A 23425-nucleotide genomic window follows, 5' to 3' on the forward strand; every position below is an offset into this window, starting at 1 on the left:
TGAGCTGAATCCATTTGGGGTATGAAAATATAAATTCTGAATAAGTGAAATAGCTAAAAAAATTTGGAAAAATTTTCATGATTTTCAGTGGAGTCTTCCCTTAAAAGGAGACCGTTACAGAATTTTTTTGACACTTTGACTAAAGAAACTTCACTTCAAAAGCAGATGGCAGTAAAAGATAATTAAATAGCGTAAAGTAGAGGAAGAGAGTCAATGTCTTCTGATAAATGAGTTCATTTTTTTTTGCAAAAATCCTTGACCAAATATTAACTAATGCCCCTATGAACTATAACATACGGGCACTACCGTTATGTGTTACTAGTGTAACCGTTTCTGTGCGTTGGCAGTAAGCCATGTGACAGTGATGGATGACATAGCAATGAGCCTACACCCTGATGGGGGAGAAAATACAGTACCATCGTAATTGCTTATGTTGTTGTTGTTTAGTCAACTGTCCGAAGACAGGTCTGAACCTCATAAGTGATACCAAGAAGACACCACTTATGAAGCAACTAAGCCATAAGATAATGGGGTAGCGTGGCAATTCCTTTCCCCTCCACCGCATACATCGCCGATTAGCTTCATGTTACACCAGTGGTTTCCAATCTTTTCTGACTGACGACACACTTTACTGAACGCCCACGATATCGCGACACACTTATTTGATTTTATTAATAATAATAATAATAATAATAATAATAATAATAATAATAATAATAATAATAATAATATAACAATAACCAGTACTTTTCTTCTAGAGAAAAAGGTGGTGAAACTCTGTGTAGAATATTTTATAGCGAAAGGGGAGATGCTTACTGTTCATTGCACGGGAATTTTGTCGTTTTTGACCTCCTTTTCGTCCAAATAAGACTTTCAAGATCTAAGCGGAATTCAAAGAAAAATTATATTAAAAACATTGTTATTCACATATATTTCGGTTCCACAATGAAAAATTCAACAAAAAGATTCCGGAACGCCAGAAACAAAGCACTGATAACAACTTCTATGTAGGCTAGTGTCGGATATCCAGTGTTGTAGATAGGTTGATTTAACACGTAATAGAAAATTCTAAAAGAACAAGCAGCAACTTGAGTGGCATTAGAAAAAAACAAAGGTATGTGTAAAATATCCCAACCTATCTATGCTGGATGTCCGATAAAAGATTATCGTTTTTGAAAACTCGCCTATTTAAATTAATGTGACGTCTGCGCTTGGTGGGTTGCACAGAGTTTCTCTATACGTGGGCTTATGGTTGAAAAACTGAACTGAGCATTGTTGCAGGTGTTCACGTTTCATTGGTAAAGTTTGTCTCAAAATAAAATATACCATATCAAAGACTTCCGTTGCAAATAAAAAATGCGTTGTAAAGAGATTTTTTGGATGGTATAAAATTTATTTTTCAATTCCAAATTTTCTCCACACACTCCATGGAGTTGCGCGACACACTGGTTGAGAACCCCTGTGTTACACTAATCAGATTTCAGATGCATGAATGCTTAAAATAACTTCTACAGCCGACTGTAAAGTTCCGAGCTGTGGTCAATTTTTTATAGTTGCAAAAACTTCGAGAAAGGTCCCTGAGTCCATTAGCCTTATATCATTTAAAATTAAATATTTCATAGCATTAAATTAAATGTGTGTAATTTTACTGTATCTATGATATATACCAGCAGTTTTATGTGAGCCGAATGTAGACATGTGAATATATAAATATAAGCTTTGAAAGTCATTACAGTTTTAGTCTGTGAAAACTTGTTGTATTTTATGCTCCTTTAGATTATCGTTCACAGTTTTGGAAATGCATTTAAGATTTCTGAATTTTTAAGCTATTAAGTAGGAAGCTATTTGCTATTAGCAATAAACTTGCATGGAGATACGGTAGAACACTCCTGACCTCGGGTACATTCACACCTGTTACATAGTTATGCAATCTCATTTTGACCATTCGAGCATCTTGATTTCATTACATTACTCTCAGATTAATTTTAAATAGCCTAGTCCTCTGTTTTTTGTTATAAACGAAAAGACTGCTAGGTTTACATGACATTATTTGTTCAGCTTTTTCCACTTATCATTAAATTAATACTTTAAATTGACAAATTTTATAATTATGTTGCCTGGTAACAAGCAGTAACGTTTTGATCATAATCCATAAATGCAGTGTGAATAATATTATTTGTGCGAGATCGTGCGTATTTGCTTGCTTTCCGCACACAACCAATATGCGGTAAGTGTGAAATACCACATTCAGTATTCCCAATGTAACACACATAACAATTTCCCTATTCTTACCGCTGAAGCGTCACATTCATTTTACTGCTTTAGGCTTTTAACATATTATTTTTAAAGACGTTCAATACCCTATAGTAATAATTATAAATTGGAAACTTACCATTGCAATTTCACCTAAATTGCACTGTTAATTATTGTTTTTAAATATTTGCAAAAATTAAGTAAACTCTACAACACCACAAAAGTTACTGCATTTGTAATGCAAGTAACATTAAGGAAGCCGTGAAAAAATCAACAAGATTCCAGACTCATCATAGACTGGGGGGAAAAAAAAGACAGACGTATTCACGGCCTGCTGGATTACACCCTATAGTAAACACAGAAAACATTTTATAGGAACAATGTTGAAGATAGATATATTTGTTTTCCAAAGTTGCCGTCATTGAACAGAAACCAAGATGGAGATTTCATTGCAACTAATTAGAAATTCCTCTTTCAGGTATGTAATAAACGATCTTCGTACAAAATAATGTACGATACACGAGCGGTATGTTTGTTTTCGTGTTCTCGGAAATTAAAAAAGCTCAACTACGTTTCGCTTTTTCAATCTTTTCCTCGAACATGAAAACATCAAAAGCTCTTGTAACGCATATTACTATTTAATGTGAAAGTAAAAACAAAGCCGGTCCACTGCTGTGGAGTAACTGTTAGCACGTATGACCGTGGATCCTGGTTCAAATCCTGGTTGGGACAATTTTTGGCATAGGAATAGTTTTTCTGAACATAGAAGGAGTATCTATTTTGATAAATGAAAATGTACATTATTAAATATTGTAAAAATGTAGGGACAAATCAGTATGTATTTGATTTGTTACTTTTATACGTATGCGAAAATCAATTTATATTGAAAATTACGAAGATTCTAATTGACGATTTGTGTCCAGGAATTACAAACCAAACCAGAGAATATAAGAACAATCTAAAAACAGGAGCAAAAGGTTTATATATGAATAATTTTTTTACGTTCCATTTATCAATAATTTGATTTACTTCTTGTTTGGCGAAGGCTATAAAATCTTTTGCTTTAAACTAGGATTAGAGTCCACCCTATGGAGTAACGGTTAGCGCGTCTTGTCGCGAAACGAGATGGCCCGGGTTCGATTCTCGTTCGGGGCAAGTTACCTGGTTGAGGTTTTTCCGGGGTTTTCTCTCAACCCATACGAGCAAATGCTGGTTAACTTTCGGTGCTGGACCCCGGACTCATTTCACCGGTATTATCACCTTTATCTCATTCAGACGCTAAATAACCTAAGATGTTGATAAAGCGTCGTAAAATAACCTACTAAAACAAAAAATAGAATTAGATACCCTATTATTTTAGGTATAAATTATTTTTGTGTCTTTATATGTTATCTGCTTGTTTTGTTTCTCGTTCTATGGCCATGGACCACTACCCGACTGTACAGGTTTGTTATGCTGGTTTGTTGACGTTTAGAACTGCATTACTACTCTTCATTCGATAGAGATATGATATGATATGATATGATATGATATGATATGATATGATATGATATGATATGATATGATATATATTTCTTCACAGCACTTCTTTACATGTAATGGTGTACCTCACATTTCTGTATCCGGTGCCACCATTAACATATTATTGCAATAACACATTATTTGCAGTACATGTCTACACAAATACTCCCTTTTTTGTTACTTGGTCAATCTCCCCTACATTTCAATTGCTATTCTCTATTTGTTCATTAATCCTAATATATCTAATATTATATACTTCTTTCACACCCCCCCCCCCCTTATCCTCTCACTACTATTCACTAAAATCTCAGTTTCAATTTTTCTCTATAAATTGAATTATTTGCCTATTTGTTTTTTGACCTTTTATTCAATTACTGTTCCAACATTCAAATGTTAGTACTAATTTTATGCTGTCACTTGTTCATTTCTCTAAACCCTTTCTCACTATTTTCACTCATTCCTATTTGCGCTCAATTTCACTTTCTCACTATTCTGCTTACACCTAATCCATTGTCACTATTCTCACTTCCTATAAATACTTATATTTTATTTTACACATCTGCTTATACACTTTCTCTCTTCCCTATGCTTCTCGATCTTTTCCAGTTTCACTTTACTTGCACTTTTTGATTACAACCCCACTTTTTTTCTACACATATCAAATATTTCTGACCTTTCTTTACTGTTGATAGAGATATAGTTCAAGCTCACATAACTTAATAGACCAACATCCTAGCTCTAGCCATAACAGGCTACAGCGCCTGAACTGTGGAGTAAAGAAGATGAAGAAAATTTCGAAGAAAAGGATGGTAGCCTAGAGTACTTTATTGTTCGTTTGGTAATGGTTCTGGGAAAAACTGTTAACGGAGGGACTGCTACATCAAGCGGTCTGGAAAGCACGGCGTTAGACTGTGTCTGTGTTGATGTCTTTTATTTCTGTTTGGCATTCGGCTGTAGAAATTATTCATTGCCCGCCGAGGCGGTGACGAATGCTGAAATGGAAAGTGGTTGGAACGACATGGTCGAGCTGTCAGTAGGAAATATTATAGTGAAACCGATGCAAACCACGAGGAATCGAAGTCAGGGTGGGTGCTAAAGGTTCCAGGAAATGAATGACAGTCGCCTTCAAGGCTTGCTAGTTTGCAGACGCGGCCGAGGTATGCTGACCAAGAGTGAACACTGGGTCATTCCAGAATAATGACACAGCGAACCGCAAAACCGCCGTTCGTCTGTTCGGGTGTCGACCGCTACAATTCTGCGAGTGCGGCAAATCTATACTTTTATGATCTACTTCAGAATTCTAGTGGAAAGTACCCTTGTATCTACCGTCTCTTTACGTTAGCGCCGCTCAAGATGGATGCTCAGTAAGATATTACATCCTACACTGCTATCATAGTCGAGTTAACTATTAGTCCTCCTAGATGGGAAGGGCAGGGCCTGGGACTGCCCTCTCACGTAGGCCGCTTGGGTGGACCCGGAATAATAATAATAATAATAATAATAATAATAATAATAATAATAATAATTCTTTATTTATACTGGCAGAGTTAAGACCATAGGGCCTTCTCTTTCACTCTACCAGGTCACAAAGTATACAAGTGAAAAATTTAACAAAAAGTTAAAGAACAGAATACTAACATATTACAAAAAAATAATGATAATAGCATAATAAATCGACACTAAAAACATGAAAATAATACCATAATAGAAAAAAATAAAGTAAAATACATTGATATATAGTAAAAGCAACTCATTTAGTACAAATAGTTAATATGGAAAACGTAAGGAAGAATATAACAAAATTGAATGTAATCTATATCTATACTAATAATAAATCTGTAGTCGAAATTTTCCTTGTAATTTTAGATTTTCCAAAAATAATTGGTTCTAACATATATAATTAACCGCCCTGAAACCGAAAATCGCTGTTTTGACATTTTTGTTTGTATGTCTGTCTGTCTGTCTGTCTGGATGTTTGTTCCCTTTTCACGCGATAATGGCTGAACCGATTTATATGAAAATTGGAATATAAATTAGGTTCGTTGTAACTTAGAATTTAGGCTATATGGCATTCAAAATATTTTATTTAAAAGGGAGGTTATAATGAGCCTTGAATTAAATAAATCGAAATATCTCCCTTATAATTAATTTTCATGAAAAATGTTACATACCAAAAGTTTCTTTAAAAATAATTTCCGATAAGTTTTATTCTATGCAATATTTTGATAGGACTGATATTTAATGAGATAAATGAGTTTCACAATTACAATAACGCCATCTAAGGCGGTGTAATGAAATAAAAAACAAATGACTTCGTCTATAAGAGGCCTTGGACAACAATAGCCTACAGAGAATGTTTCTGTGTTTGTATGAAGTAATATCGGAAGCAAAATTAACCGATTTGTATAATTAATTATTACTTCACCATTGGAAAGTGTACAGTACTTTCTCTAGATGGACATAATGCTATAATGTTATTACAGTAACTTCTGAGTGAATCGAGGACAGGTAAGATTAAAATAGCTTCTTATGCACGGAAAACTTGATAGGCTATTCTGTACATTCGTTTCCTGTATTTCCTAAAATCATTTTTATGACCAAATGAATTGTCTCTGGATCAAAATGATGGCATTTTAATTTTTTTAATACAATTTAAATTAAGTAACATAATAAACGATTTATCCTTCTATCAAACACGAATGTTCCCTGATCAAATGTCCTATTTTAATTATGTAATTATTTTATATTTATTTCTAACGGGTGCAGCGGAGCGCACGGGTACGGCTGGTAAAATAATAAAAAAAAGAAAAGAAATGCGAAAATTAAATAAAATTCACAATAAAAAGGGTATGATAATAAATTCATATGGTGGTCAAGAGAACAAAAAGGGGAAAGGAAGAAAAAAGATATTTATAGTCTATATTTTTACAAAACTGTCGCAGAGAAAAGGGTTTATAACTGAAAGGAATCAGAATTAACAAAAAATGCAATTTTAGTTTATTTTTGAAACTAGATAATGTCCGATAGTCTCCGACATGTGGTAGAGAGTTCCAGAGATGAGCTGCAGAGACGGTAAAAGATGAAGAGTAGAAGGATGTTCTGTGTTTAGGTATGGAGAGTGTGATATGGTGTTGTGAACGAGTACTTCCTTCCGATGCGGACAATATGATGGCGATATGAGTCGTCTAGAATCAAACTGCACTTTCTTCAATATTATGAAAAATGGGATTGAGATATTTTTGAGTGCAGAATTTAGCAGGGAATGTGTTTAGCTGCTCGGTTGGAGTCAAACTGAATTTTATCAGTCTTAACTTCAGTAGTATATTCATTCTTTGGAGTCAATGGAGAAAGTGCAGTTTGACTCCATGATCGAACAATCAGAGTCACTCATTTTTGGCCATGTTGTATCGGTTGTATATATTGTGATATAAAATGTATAACTTAATAAAGCCATTCGTCATCTCGTGAAACCTACTTGTGCGAGAGGGGAAAAAGAAATTGGACTGGGAATCTTCTCTCCCTCACTATGCTTCCACTTGCAGCTAGTTAGCTCACTTACCTCTACCAAAAGGTTCTTACCGTAAGCTACGGCGCACGCATGCCTTCCTCTTTATCTTCTCATATGATCCATTTATCTTAATGTCTTCTATCATCTGATATCTTCTTCTACCCCAAACTCTTCTCCCGTTCCTTCCAGTGCATCTTTCTGTAAACAGTTTATTCTCAGCCACTGACCCAACCAATTCCTTTTCCTCTTCCTGACCGGTTTCAGCATCATTCTTTCTTCACCCACTCTTTCCAACACAAATTCATTTCTTATTCTGTCTGTCCCTTTCAAACGTTCCATTCTTCTCCATATCCACATTTCAAACGATTTTATTCGTTTCTCTTCACTTCGTTGTAATGTCCATGTTTCTGCCCCATACAATGCTACACTCCATACAAAACATTTCACTACTCTCTTCCTTAGTTATTTTTCCAGAGATCTGCAGGAGATGCTCCTTTTTCTATTAAAGCTTTCTTTATCATTGCTATCCTCTTTTTCACTTTCTGGCAACAGCTCATGTTACTGCTTATAGTACACCCCAAATATTTAAAGCTGTCCACTTGCTCTACTGGAGGCAGTAGAGCAAGTGGACAATATACAATTCGCAAGTTTACCTTCCGCTATCTTCCTATGACCATGGTCTTCGTCTTATTTGCATTTATCTTCATTCCATACTGCTCACAGCTGTCATTTAGCTTCAGTAGCATATCCCTTAGTATCATCTCCTCTTCTGCCAATAACGCCCTATATCAGCAAATCTTATGAATTTTATTCTTCTTCCTCCCACTATCACTCCTCCCACGTTCTGAAAACAATTCTTTACTAAATTCTCCAAGTAGATGTTGAACAGGGTAGGTGATAAAGGGCATCCTTGACGTACTCCTCTCCCTATTTCACTTCCTTCTGACATTTCTTCTCCTATCTTGGACTTTGACTCGTTGTTTGCTTGTTTCATATAAAGATTACTGAACAGCCTTCTTTCTTTCCAATCCACACCTATTTTCTTTAGGGTCCCCATAAGTTTATTGAAATCGAAATTAATTTAAGCAAAAAAATCCAATAAGTGCTGAGCATCCATTAAATATTATCTGTTGGGTGCTAAGAGCCCCGGATCACCCACGTAGTCGCTATAGTGCCTCCTTTGGTTTAGTTCTTCTGTAGAATTACCAAGTTCGAACAATACATATGCCGATCCGGAGTTGCGTTCGGGCGCAAGTTCGATTTCCGCTCGGGCTGATTACCTGGTTGGGTTTTTCCGAGGTTTTCCCCAACCTAAGGCAAATGTCATGTAATCTACGGCGAATCCTCGGCCTCACCTCGCCAAATATCATCTCGCTATCACCAATTCCATCGGCGCTAAGTAACCTCATAGTTGATACAGCGTCGTTAAATAACCAAGTAAAAAAACAATACATAATCAAGTAATGAACCCAAGCGAGATTCGATCCAATGTCCGAGCACAGCCTCGGTGTACGAGTGCCGTTCGCTACTTCTAGATACACCAGTGGCTGTAAAACTACTTCCTGTTTTGTTGGTTAGAAATTGGAAACCAGACTGTATAATGTAAATTTTACACTGATAGCAGCAGAAAAGTAATCTTGTGAGCTGCCGAACATGAAGTGGTAGGGCTTCTGTAATCCCTACCTATATAAACACGTCCGCACGTTGCACGCTATGTGCAGCCACAAGTGGGAGCTGTGCAAGAACTTTTATTTGTCGGCTCTGTCATTAATTGCATCAAATTAATAAGAGAGTTTTGCGTCAGTTAGCCGTGACTCGGGCAAGGAGGAGTCCCATGTACCTGCCAGCAGCCAGCAGCTGATCGGAAGTGTCTGTAGTAGCAGAGCGCCGGCCTCCACGTGCACAGTCTGGCCAACCGCAGCCCCGAGCTGGCAGTAGCCGTGGAGACACCGTCGCTCACTCGGCCGAGTCAGTAGTGCACCGCACCTGAAGGGACGAGACGCGCGCATTTCTACTCGAGATCAAAACAAAAGCCCGCCAGCAAACCGTTCGTTGTACGCAAACTTTTCTCTTATCGCAGTGCGTTGCCTTTGGAAATGTTCTGTGTGTGATCTTAAAACTGCAATGCAGAACAAGTATTCCTGGAGATAATACGTGTGTTTATAGCTTGACAAGCGTGTGCATAGAAATAATTTGTAGTATTACATTTATCTACAGCTTTGTTGCTTATATAAGTATATTTTAATATCAGCTTTTCTATATTTATAGTGGGTGTACTTATTGTGGTTGTGGAAGTGTTTACTTGCTGCTTTTGGCGTGTGCCTTAACCTCACCTGACATAATAGTAGCGTCGTTGCGTACGATATCTGTGCATGGAGCGAATCATCAGCTGATCTAAACCTTTCACCAGTCACCATGGCTTACGTCATTTGGCGTGTTTTTATGAAGAAGTACTCAAAAATACGCCTAGGAATACAGCGGCATGTGCCGGTGAGTACAAATAAATTAATGTTCAATTTGATACACAATTTGATCCTTTGTCTATAAGTTTATACTTTTAATTTTCCATGTATTTATATTCATTTTTAACGTATTACAAAATCACTGGTAATAGGTCTTACTTAGGTCACAGTTCCAAGAAGTTGATTTCTATAATCAATTATCATACTTCTTCGTTTTACCAAATCGATCAGCATGATGGCAACAGAAATGTTCTCCAGGACGAATCAGTCTTTTACCATTTTTGTAACATGCAGTTATACATAATAGTTCCAGGTTATACGAGTAAATACACTTTCTGGGCATTACTTCTGTGTTGAAAATTTGGTCAAATAGGGTATCTACCAGCCACTGAACAAATATTGCACACTTTTATCGCTGCCAATGTGGCGCTATAAACTAATTTTCAATACTTTTATCACAACCACAACACAGTTTAATATATATACAGTATATATATATATATATATATATATATATATAATTATTACTACATTAACACATTTAATTTATCACGCAACATGTAAAATGTAATTATTATGAAAGTCGCCATATTTTCTTCCTGGAATTAGTACGATGCACTTCCATTAGATGGCAATCGACACGAGTGGCAGGGCTGGCAATAATTATTATGAAAGTCGCCATATTTTCTTCCTGGAATTAGTACGATAAGCCACTGAACGAATATTGCACACTTTTATCACTGCCAATGTGGCGCTATAAACTAATTTTCAATACTTATATCACAACCACAACACATTTTACTATATACATAGAATTATTACTACATTAACACATTTAATATATCACGAAACATGTAAAATGTAATTATTATGAAAGTCGCCATATTTTCTTGCTGGAATTAGTACGAACCACTTCCACTAGATGGCAACCGATCTGAGTGGCAGGACCGACAATACATGAAAACGAAATGGGTGAATATTATTTGCCCCAGCCACTATAGGAACTAGATAAAATACCTTGAAAATGCCTTGGATTTATACTATTGATTAGTAGAAATTGATGTGATCACTGAGAGAGCTGTAAGCCCACACAACCCGCCCTAAATACGTACCTAACTTATATACGAAAATCGTCTTGTATGAACGAAGAATACGGCCATATTTCTTTAATGTAACAGTGGGGTTTGGGTTTCAATGTCGCCAACATAGTAATAATACTACTACACACCTAATCTAACCTCTCTCATAATACTACACACCTAATCAAACCTAACCTAACCTCTCTCATAATACACACCTAATCAAACCTAACCTAACCTTAGAAAGCATGTTGTAAATATTCAGATTGTCAATGTTACTACAGATAATGCAATATAATATTTGTTTTATTCAGTCTTATGACAAATCAATTATTAAAACAATGACATATATTTCATAACATGTAGTCATTGAGTTTTATACAAAGTAAGTTACGAACGTTTTCGCCCATTCAGGCATCTTCAGGTTCATTGTACAATATCTCATTATTAATCTGTATGATAATTACAATGATAGTCGATGAGATGGGCTGTTTAAAATTGATCATGACATATATAAAATGTACAGACATATGTATAATTAAAATGTAATCATGTTACAAGGTCATAAAATTGTGAACACGTAGTGTTTTACATTTTAAACTTCATAATACTCAGTGTAGATCTTGTTTTGTAGATTCCGTTAAAATGATGAATTGTATGTTATTATGAAGTTTAAAATGTAAAACACTACGTGTTCACAATTTTCACAATTTTATGACCTTGTAACTTGATTACATTTTAATTATGCATATGTCTGTACATTATATATATATATATATATATATATATATATATATATATATCATGATCAATTTTAAACAGTCCATCTCATCGACTACCATTGTAATTATCATACAGATTAATAATGAGATATTGTACACTGAACCTGAAGATGCCTGAATGGGCGAAAACGTTCGTAACTTACTTTGTATAAAACTCAATGACTACATGTTATGAAATATGTCATTGTTTTAATAATTGATTTGTCATAAGACTGAATAAAACAAATATTATATTGCATTATCTGCACTAACCTAACCTGTCACATAATACTAGACACCTGTAGTGACATTCCTCACATTTAGTATTATTTCGTGGAAATGATCACACCACTTCATCTCCACTATACTTCGTTCCACAATGTCTGACAGTAGATGTAAACATTGCAGGCAGAGGAGAGAAGTATAATTGCTATTCAACCAATGGTAGTGGTCCCATTCCACGCTTGACTTAAAGTTGGGCGGTCTGAAGCGTTCTATCCCCGCCCAACTTCAAGACAAGCATGGAATGAGACATCTTCCATTGGTTGAATAGCAATTTTACTTCTTTCCTCCTTTGCCGGTAATGTTTACTTCTTCTGTCAGACATTGTGGAATTAAGTATTCACCTATTCACTTTTTCATCAGTAAACGTTACTCTAATGGAATCCGTGTCACGATAGCCCATGGTGCGGGATATATTATTTTAGTAGGTTATTTTACGACGCTTTATCAACAGCTTAGGTTATTTAGCGTCTGAATGAGATGAAAGTGATAATGCCGGTGAAATGAGTCCGGGGTCCAGCACCGAAAGTTACCCAGCATTTGCCCCGACCGGGAATCGAACCCGGGCCACCTGGTTTCGCGGCCAGACGCGCTAACCGTTACTCCACAGGTGTGGACTGCGGGATATAAAGAAGGAGAGTAACTCACCCCTAAATTAAAACTGCTAGTGCTGTTACTGAATGCTCTTACCTGAAATGATTACCGTTGTTGACATTGATATCTATTGAAATAGTTTGTAATCTTAATTTGCTTACGCGTTTACTTCTTATCACAACAGATAGCCTATATTATAATAGTATTTCATGTTTACATTTTGCAGTATGTATGCACATTTTTAAAAATTAAAATGTTCAGAAGGCACTTTTTTATATCTACTTATGCTGCCTTAGCTTTTACCTTAGCCGTACCTGACAACATGTAGCTCATTCAGCAAATGTTTATAAAGTGAGTGAGTCGAAACAAATACAATTTCAGATTTCAGTCGATCGGAGATAACTGGTCGATTTCCTAATGGTCGAGAGCAACAGAGCGCGATATCACAGTCTAAGTCACGAAGCTCAATACGTAGTAAATATGCGTCCATAGATGGTTGTTAACCACTAGGATCGCTACTATCGCCTCATTACAGACAATACGAAATAGTACCTGCACAGTCTATTGTTCCTAGTACCCTCAACAACTCAAGCTTCGTGACTGTATATGCCAGACTGTGGCGATATGTTACGCAGCAAATTATTTGAAGTGGAGTCTTGGATTCTATTTACAGTGAAATATGTCGATATTTTTGCGCAACATTATTAGGCCTACATCCATATTTGATATGCAATTTAAAGAAACAGAGATCTGTATACAGTGAAGGATTTACAAATCCATTCCATTGCGACAGCATGAACTGTGTGTCGCATATCGCTCATTGATTATAGATTATAGAATATAGCAACCAGTGATCGCCAACATAATTTGATAGGAACTAGAATAAATTTTTCATGTAAGCATAATTAATTAATTTAATTTCTTCCTGTAACCACTACAGGTTGCCATCGACAAAGAGTACCATGATACAATAGAGCCTTGAGGCTTAGTGATAAATGGTTGTTAGAGTAAAAAATAAACAATAAATGAATAAACTTAAATGAATAAATTATTTGCTTTGGTGTTAGCCTTTTCGGTGAACATATATATATATATATATATATATATATATATATATATATATATATATAACAGCAGTAAAATTTTGGAAATATTCATTTTTTTTCCTCCATTACCGTATATTGTACAATAATGAAAATTAGTATGTGTAAAACACTGTCCTTCTGCTATATGAAAAAAGTATTTTTAAGATTAAAAAATTATTTACTTTTTTTTTTTTTTTTCAAAATTCAGTTCACTGTGCAGTGATGAAGCGTTTCCCACATAACTCAAAAACTATTCAACATTCTGTGATGAAATTTTTTATGTGTATTTATGCATGTCGTCTCGCGCCGTGGCGTCGTGGTCTAAGGCATCCTGCCTAGGACTCTCGTTACGGAATGCGCACTGGTTCGAGTCCTCATGAGGGAAGAAATTTTCTCATGAAATTTCGGCCAGTGTATGGGACCGGTGTCCACCCAGCATCGTGATCCACTTGGGGAGCTACGATAGGTAGCGAAATCCGGTTACGCAAACCACCTATAACGGCTGGGGGCTTATCGTGCTAACCACACGATACCTCCATTCTAGTTGGATGATCGTTCACCTCTGCTTCGGCATGTGGCCGTGAGGCCAGCAGTCGGCTGGTCGGTTGGTCGGTCTTGGCCCTTCGTGGGCTGTAGCGCCACGGATTATTATTATTATCATTTATGCATGTAATATCTACAATATGATGCAAGATAACTTCTCTATCTTTGATAGATTGTCTGGTAAAAAATAAATTCATTTAAAAAATGATAAAATATCAGTATTTTCTATTACACAGAATAAAAAAAAAATATTATTTATTAAGAAATGTAGGTTAACCTAGTTGAAAGAGCATGATATTGTAAACATGAGTTTCAGCAATAAAATAAAAGAGAGAACATGAAAAAGTTAACGAGTTAGTTTTTGAGTTGTGAGGGAAACGCTTCATCACTGCACAGTGAACTGCCAACATTTTGAATTTTGAAAAAGTAAAAAAATATATAAATATTTTTTTAATCGTGAAAATATATTTTTCATATAGCAGAAGGACAGTGTTTTATACATACCAATTTCCATTATTGTATAAGATAAAGTATTGTAGAAAAAAATAATTTGGTTATTTCCAAAACTTTTACTGCTGTAAGCTGTACATAACCTCTTAATGTAACCTCTGCTGTTGTATTTTAATTTTGGTTTTGTTGTAATAGAGCTATCAGGTTAGTGTACATTCGGCGCAATGGATAGTTAAAGAATATAAACAAGCCACAACCTGTTTCCTCCCCATACGGATCCATCACACGAGGAGGCCAGGAGTCCGTGGATACATATCCTCAAGAATCCGTTGCGCCGAGTGTGCAACTGTCAAAAGAAAAAGTGACCGCTCTGTAGAAGCAAAGTTCCCTTCGGGTATCTTCGCTACAATTCGGAGACAGGCAATGTTACATGTTGTTGGACCATATAGCCTGATACCTACAGTTATAATTGAATTGTTTCTCCATGTCGCTATTGTAGAATAGTGGTAGATAGTGTTCGGGATATGTATTCAAGATTACAGCGTTGCACTATCTCGCAATTCATGTCTTTTAAAATGCACGTTTTTCTGGAAAGCTATTAAAAATATAGCAAAATGGCGTTTTACTTTTTGTTACTCTTTACTGAAGGAATCATTAATCAGAATTAATGACATTACTTACGTTTTACCCTGTATGTTTGAATGAATAGGTCTACGTCTGCCAGAAGGCCGTCAGACTTCTGCCTGTGTTTAACCGCAACTAATTTTTGTTTGTTTTCTTTTTTCGACGACACTATACCCACACATGGTAGGACACCCCTAACATGTACATACTTAAGGCTATACGACACCGGACTATACGTGCAGGTAACCATAAGTGAACCAAAAATATTGGTATCTTAACTAAAAATGCTATAGTTATACACAAATAAAATATATTAGGCCTATTAGTATAATAGTAATATGCGTTACAAGAGCGGTATGTTTAAGTTTTGATGTTCGAGGAAAAGTTTGAAAAAGCGAAACGTAGTTGAGCTATTTTAATTTCCGAGAATTGAAAGAAAACGTACTGCTTGTGTATCGTATATTATTTTGTGCGAAGATCATTTATTACATACCTGAAAGACGAATTTCTAATTAGTTGCAATGAAATCTCCATCTTGGTTTCTGTTTAATGACGGAAAATTTGCAAAACAAAAATATCTATCTTCAACATTGTTGCTTTAAAATGTTTTCTGTGTTTACTCTACTCCAGCAGGCCGTGATATACGTCTGTCTTTTTTTTTCCCCCAGTCTATAAATGCGAACTTAAAACAAACGGTAAGGTTATGTAATGATTTATTTTTCATTTTAATATTTTAACAATATTATTTATATAAGATATTGCAGTAATAACATCGGCAGCTGGAATCTTGTTAGTTTTTTCACGACTTCTTTAATGTTACTTGCGTCACGAATGCAGTAACTTTAGTGGAGTTGTAGAGTTTACTTAATTTTTGAAAATATTTAAAAACAATAATTAACAGTACAATTTAGGTGAAATTGCAGTGGTAAGTTTCCAATTTCTAATTATTACTATATTGAACGTCTCTAAAAATAATATGTTAGAAGTCTAAAGCAGTAAAATCAATATGTCACTTAAGCGGTAAGAAGAGGGAAATTGTTGTGTGTGTTAGGTTGGGAATACTGAATGTGGAATTTTAGACTTTCCGCGGATTGGTTTTGTGCGGAAACCAAGCAAATACGCACGATCTCGCACAAAAATTATCACAGAGGCCTATCACAATGACAGCGAACAAACTTTCAAATCGCGGTGGGTGGGATTCGAACTCATATCCATGGCTCACAGGCAACGTTACAGTTGTTCACCCCAGTCACTACGTAGATACAGGAGCCGGCCAAATTACCATGTTATTTATCTTTAAGTTTTTTCGTATAAGTTGGAGTCACAAAGTTGACACGTTATTACTGTATGTAAGTATGTTAGTAGCGCTTGTTGGTACTCGAGTTCACATACCAGGTCCGGAATGTGAAGATTCACGTTTCACTCCTCGGAACTGGAAATTTTGTGTTTGCCCTATGCTGTCTCGAATATGCTGTGCACTATGATTACCACGTGGTCAGGATACCCACTAAATTCAAGTGTGTGGTGTTGGCTCAGAATCCCACAGGAACAAAAGATATAACCAGTGATTCTATTATTTGTAGATGATTCAAGTGTAGCTATCTCAAGTAAACAATGTGATGATCACCCTATAAGTACTTTGGCTACATTATTCAACCAATGCAAATAGACTATAACTTAATTTTCATAAACCAGTGTGGTTAAGGTTAGTGTACATGATACTGTTCAATTTTTCTTTATTTTTAGATTACATGGAGTTGATTTCGAAGAATCTATAAACACAAAGTTTCTTGATTTAGAATTAGATAATCACTTAAACCGGAAAACTCATATAGGCCTATAATACATTAGGTTACATCTAAATTGAGCCCTACCTGTTATATATTAAGATCTTTATCTTCTGTTGGCGTTATAACACTCTTAAAATGACATACTTTGTACACTTTCATTGTACCTGTATAATAGGCCTAGAATGTAAATTAATATTGAGGACTAACTCACCTGAAACAAAATATATTTTTTTTTTCCTTTTACAAAAACAAAGCCCTCAGAGTGATATGTGTGCATAAATGTACATTCTAAAAAAGATCTTCCAAAATTAAGAAATCTTGTGGGTAAATTCTTTCTCTGATGATATTTATGTTAAAAATCAAGATATGCCTACTTTTAGTACTAATAGGAACATCTATAATTTCGATATACGACACAATTTTGACCAACATCTATTCTCTGCTAGGCTCAGCGGTTACAAAGAAGGAGTTCACTATTCATATGATGGTCTTCAGTTATTATCTTAAAGGTTTGAAAAGTCAAGAGTTAAAGTAGAATTATTAATATAAATTCTCCAGTCCACCGCTGTGGAGTAACAGCACGTCTGACCGTGAACCAGCGGCCCGGGGTCAAATCCTGGTTGCGACAACTTACCTGGTTGAGGTTTTAACCGGGGTTTTCCCTCAACCCATTAATAGCAAATGCTGGATAACTTCCGGCGCTGGACCCTGGACTCATCTCGCTAGTATTATCACCTTCATCTCACTTTCACTCAGACGCCAGATAACCACAGCAGTTGATAAAGCGTTGTAAAATAACCAACTAAAGTGACTAAACGAACAAAGAAACAAAAATGTTCTCCATACCTTCTACTCAACTGTGTAGATTTGCAAATTAAATTAATCTACTTAATATAAGTTAATAATAATAATAATAATAATAATAATAATAATAATAATAATAACATATACATCTATACTAATAATAAATCTGTAGCCGAAATTTTTCTGGTAATTTTCGATTTTCCAAAAATAATTGGTCCTAACATATATAATTAACCACCCTGAAACCGAAAATAGCATTTTTGACATTTTTGTTTGTATGTCTGTCTGTATGTTTGTTACCTTTTCACGCGATAATGGCTGAACTGATTTATATGAAAATTGGAATATAAATTAAGTTCGTTGTAACTTAGATTTTAGGCTATATGGCATTCAAAATACTTTATTTAAAAGGGGGGGGGTTATAAGGGGGCCTGAATTAAATAAATCGAAATATCTCGCTTATTATTGATTTTTGTGAAAAATGTTACATAGCAAAAGTTTCTTTAAAAATGATTTCCGATAAATTTTATTCTTCACAAAATTTTGATAGGACTGATATTTAATGAGATAAATGAGTTTTAAAATTAAAATAACGCCATCTAAGACGGTGCAATGAATTAAGGACAAATGACTTCGTCTATAAATAAGGGGCTTTGGACAACAACAATCGAAACAGGAGCCTTGGACATCAACAATCGAAAGCTATTAAACATAGCCTACAGAGAATGTTTCTGTGTTTGTATGAAGTAATATCAGAAGCTAAATTAATCGATTTGTATAATTAATTATTATTTCACCATTGGAAAGTGTAGTTTCTCTAGATGGACATAATGCTATAATGTTATTACAGTAACGTCTGAGTAAATCGAGGACAGGTAAGATTAAAATAGCTTCTTATGCACAGAAAATTTGATAGGCTATTTTGTACATTCGTTTTCTGTATTTCTTAAAATAATATTTATGTACACTCATTTTAATCTCAGAGAATTAACGAACAACGAGAATGTATTGATTTAGTATGCAGTAATAGTACGTTAGCTTAGCAATCCATTATTTTATAATTCCAATTTTAACTGTGCTCAATTGAATCGTGTTAAAATACATAAAATATATATGCAATAAATGCAATGCAAAAAAAAAATTGGGTAATGAGCGAAGCAGATTATCTTGCGCTGTTGTAAAAGTTGTTCCCTGGATCAAACGTCCTATTTTAATTATGTAATTACTTTATATTTATTTCTAACAGGTGCAGCGGAGCGCACGGGTGCGGCTAGTATATAATAACTTTTTTGTTTGTTCCACATTTCAAACTTACAATACTGATGGAAGATTTGTGCAATATTTGTAGGCCCACAATAAATGAAATGAAATAAAGAAAGTCTAGCTATTAACAAAGTTGTTATTAAAGACATACATACAAATAAACAAAGAAAGAAATGTGATACTGTCATAAACATTTGTGTTTTTTAGTTTTCTATTTTCTGATGAAAGCAGCTCTAGTAGAACAGCGAACAAAAATGTCGAATCTGTAGAGAACTCGTAAAAACTCAAATTTCTTAAACATTTCACGGAAGAGAACTGGGATTCTGTGAAGTTTTGATTAGCTTTCTTACCGTCAATTTAACATGATTAGTGTTAATTTTTTCTGTGCTAACCAACGGAATCAGTCTGAAAGACAGTTACATTTTTAGATTCCTTGGTCGCCCTATTGTTTCGTCAAATGGATCACGATTTTAACCTGCGTTGAACAAATCCACTATCACGAACACTGTTTTTCAATCCTTTTAACATACGTTGACTGTCATGCGCTAAGCATCAAATTTGTCCTTCTCCATTTAAGATTAACCCTTTAACCTTTAATAAATAAACTTGTATACATGTTTTTGTCAACCTGTCGACTAGTTAAAATTCGAACACCGAATACAATAAATATAACCGAATTATTGTGGTGGATCTACAGTATGTTATTTATTTTTGTTAGAAACTCCTATATTTCGTTAAAAATATTACTGAACAAATTATCAAACAAGCTTTGTGCGAGATCGTGCGTATTTGCTTGTTTTCCGCACGGAACCAATACGCGGTAAGTGTGAAATACCACATTCAGTATTCCCAACGTAACACATAACAATTTCCCTCTTTTTACCGCTTAAGCGCGACATTCATTTTACTGCTTTAGGCTTTTAACGTATTATTTTTAGAGACGTTTAACATAGTAATAATTATAAATTGAAAACTTACCACTGCAATTTCACCTTAATTGCAATGTCAATTATTGTTTTTAAATATTTGCAAAAAATTAAGTAAAGTCTACTACTCCACGAAACTTATTGCATTCCTGATACAAGTAACATTAAGGAAGCCGTGAAAAAATCAACGAGATTCCAGATGCCGATGTTATTACTGCAATATGTTATATAAATAATATTGTTAAAATATTAAACTGAAAAATAAATCATTACATAACCTTACCGTTTGTTTTAAGTTCGCATTTATAGACTGGGGGGGGGGAAGACAGACGTATATCACGGCCTGATGGAGTATAGTAAACACAGAAAACATTTTACAGCAACAATGTTGAAGAAAGATATTTTGGTGTTCCGAAGTTGGCGTCATTATACAGAAACCAACATGGAGATTTCATTGCAACTAATTAGAAATTCGTCTTTCAGGTATGTAATAAACGATCTTCGCACAAAATAATGTACGATACATGAGCGGTATGTTTGTTTTCATGTTCTCGAAAATTAAAAAAGCTCAACTACGTTTCGCTTTTTCAATCTTTTCCTCGACCATGAAAACGTCAACATACCGCTCTTGTAACGTATATTACTATTACATGGTCGATAGGCATTTGTCTAGTCCAGTGCGTAATTGAGAATTTCGTCATAAAGTTCATGTGTGGTAAAGTTCATAATGTGTACCGGTTAAAGTGAGCCATTCAAAATAAGAACATGAACCATGCTGCTGGCATTGCCATAGGTCGTCGTTATCCATTTGGAAGTCACTGGGATGGAACGGAAACCGGAAAATGTAAAATTTATGGTATAAAGGAAGTCAAGGTTGCTCACAGATTGTTTCAAGGAATCAGAAACCACATTAACTCCTAAAATTCTATTTATAAGGAGATAGAATATTAAAGTTCAAACGCAGATCATTAATTTATGTATAATGCAATACGAACTTAACCTCTTAAAGTAGGACTCTAAACTGGAGGTCCTTCACGGGTACTTTTTTGTGAACTGAGTAATCTCACAATCAGTTTAAGTGATTTAAATTATAAGTTGCCGAGTATCATAAATTAAAAAAAAAATTCAAATGAGAAGAAATACTTCACTTTGTGCATTGATATGTGTGTGATATAGTTACCAGTGGTAACATAATTGCTTCTCATATTATAATTTTGGTCTTAATATAATATGACACAAAGAATTTATGTTATGCAAAATCATGTTATTGGTGTAGTCTAAACTGGTTGATTTTTGCTTTTTTTATGTATTTCTTATATATGGAAATAACTACAGAGATTGTTTTTATATTTGTATTTATAAGATAAACTCATGTATTAATACTCTAAAATTGTTGGTGACATTTTTGACGATATATTTATGTTAGAAAACTTTACAGACGTTCCACAATGAAAAATATAAGCTTGCAATGTAAATAGTAGGTACATAATACCTCATTATGCAATTTATGTACTACTTCATAAACCTGCTCTTTTGCGTAACATTATGTAAAATTAATTGTCCAAGCAATGGCTAGTGGATGTCCTTCTATTCGAAAATTTCCAAGCCGTCTATCATTTTAACACAGTTACTGCAATGTTTTCATTTCAGTTTCATGGATGTAACTTATACTGTTTATACAGCGTGTTAAAAAGTATCCAGTATTTTAGGAGGTGCTAGTATGCATTAAAAAAAGAAAATAATGTCTAATAAACATGGGTCCTACAACACATACTTTCTGAGGTCTGAACACTTGTTCATAGGAGGTGCTCAATGTGACGTCCATTCATGGCAATGCATTCCTCTGCCCTTCGGCGTAAGGGATCACGCACTCTTTGAAATTTGTTTTAATACGTTAACAAGAAAGTCCTGATAACGATCCCCAGTTAATCTCTGTGGTAGCACGTATGGCCCTATTAATCTATCACCAAGAACGCCAGCCCATAAGTTGGTTGAGAATCGGTGCTGATGCCTTGTTTCTTCAACTGCATGGGGATTTTCATCAGCCTACACATGCTGATTACGAAAATTCACAACACCATCTCTGCTGAACCCCGCTCATATCCGCAACCAGACTTTTTTTTCCATTATTTCTTGAGACGTATCATTATTCCATGCCAGGGGTGTCAACTACGGTATGATTATCTGGTAGTCTACTGTATTGTAGGGCAGAGAAACGAATTGCCATGAATGGACGTCATATTGAGCACCTCCTATGAACAAGTGTTCAGATCTCAGAAAGTATGTGTTGTAGGACCCATGTTTATTAGACATTATTTTCTTGTTTTGATGCATACGATCACCTCCTAAAATATTGGATACTTTTTTCTTAACACTCTGTATAAGTTCACGTAATTAATTTGCAAACATTTCAGATATATAGCGCTTTATATATTAAATCGTTTTCTGATATTTGCATTTTACGAAAATTAATATATATTAAGTAGAATTGATGAGATATGTGAAAAGATGTTAGTCCTTTATAATGAGATTGAGTTGATTTTTGATCGGCCACTTAACGACGCTGTTTAAACTACTGGATTATTTAGTTCCGATGGAATTGGTGATTGGCAAAATGAGGCTGAGAATTCTCCATGGAATTACTTGACATTCGCCTTAAAATGAATTGCGAAAAGCCTCGTGGAGGGGGGGGGGAGAAACCCCAACAAGGTAGGTCTAATGGGGTTAGGTTATTTTTTTAGGTTATTTTACGACGCTTTTATCAACAGCTTAGGTTATTTAGCGTCTGAATGAGATGAAGGTGATAATGCCGGTGAAATGAGTGCGGGGTCCAGCACCGAAAGTTACCCAGCGTTTGCTCATATTGGGTTGAGGGAAAACCCCGGAAAAAACCTCAACCAAGTAACTTGCCCCGACCGGGAATCGAACCCGGGCCACCTGGTTTCGCAGCCAGACGCGCTGACCGTTACTCCACAGGTGTGGACGGTCTAATGAGTCCAAGTGGGATGCTACATGAAGATGAATGGGGACGCTTTCTTCAGTTCAGCATTACAATGAGATGGTGTGGGTGACACCCGAGAGAGACCCGCTACTCAGTTTGATAGATGGCTGAGTGAATCTGGGGGCTTTTCTGGTATTTTTGGCAACGAGCAAATCCTGTAGCCACTCGGGATTGAAAACAGGACCTTTCAGTCTGCAGTCAGTTGCTGTACCAACTGAGCTATCAGGCCGCCCATAAAATTGTTAAAATCTGGGGGGAAAAAATCCGAAAGTTTCGGTTTCTGCATCTCCCCATCTCCGACTCACGAAATTATCGAGTCTTTTACTGCTCGGCATTGTAAAGAGGTTGAAATATACTGTACTGCAACCCGAGGACAGTTGTACAAATATCCTATAACACTAGATTTTGCTCTTAAGCCGCATTTACACGAGGCCTATTGTGGACAACTGTCCCCAAAATGTTACGAGACAGTAGCCGCC

The 23425-nt window shown here is 35.3% G+C and overlaps 1 protein-coding gene across 1 annotated transcript in view; it reads left to right on the forward strand.

Annotated features, from left to right (window-relative positions):
• The first annotated feature begins 9111 nt into the window (after positions 1 to 9111).
• The window catches only part of LOC138692288 (uncharacterized), a 646074-nt gene continuing 631760 nt past the window's right edge, over positions 9112 to 23425 (forward strand). The window contains exon 1 of the mRNA XM_069815469.1: positions 9112 to 9772. Coding sequence (XP_069671570.1) covers positions 9698 to 9772 — 75 coding nt within the window. The 5' untranslated portion in view covers positions 9112 to 9697. The remainder of the gene's footprint in view (positions 9773 to 23425) is intronic.

Source organism: Periplaneta americana, chromosome 16, assembly GCF_040183065.1.
Source record: "Periplaneta americana isolate PAMFEO1 chromosome 16, P.americana_PAMFEO1_priV1, whole genome shotgun sequence".
Taxonomy (NCBI): domain Eukaryota; kingdom Metazoa; phylum Arthropoda; class Insecta; order Blattodea; family Blattidae; genus Periplaneta; species Periplaneta americana.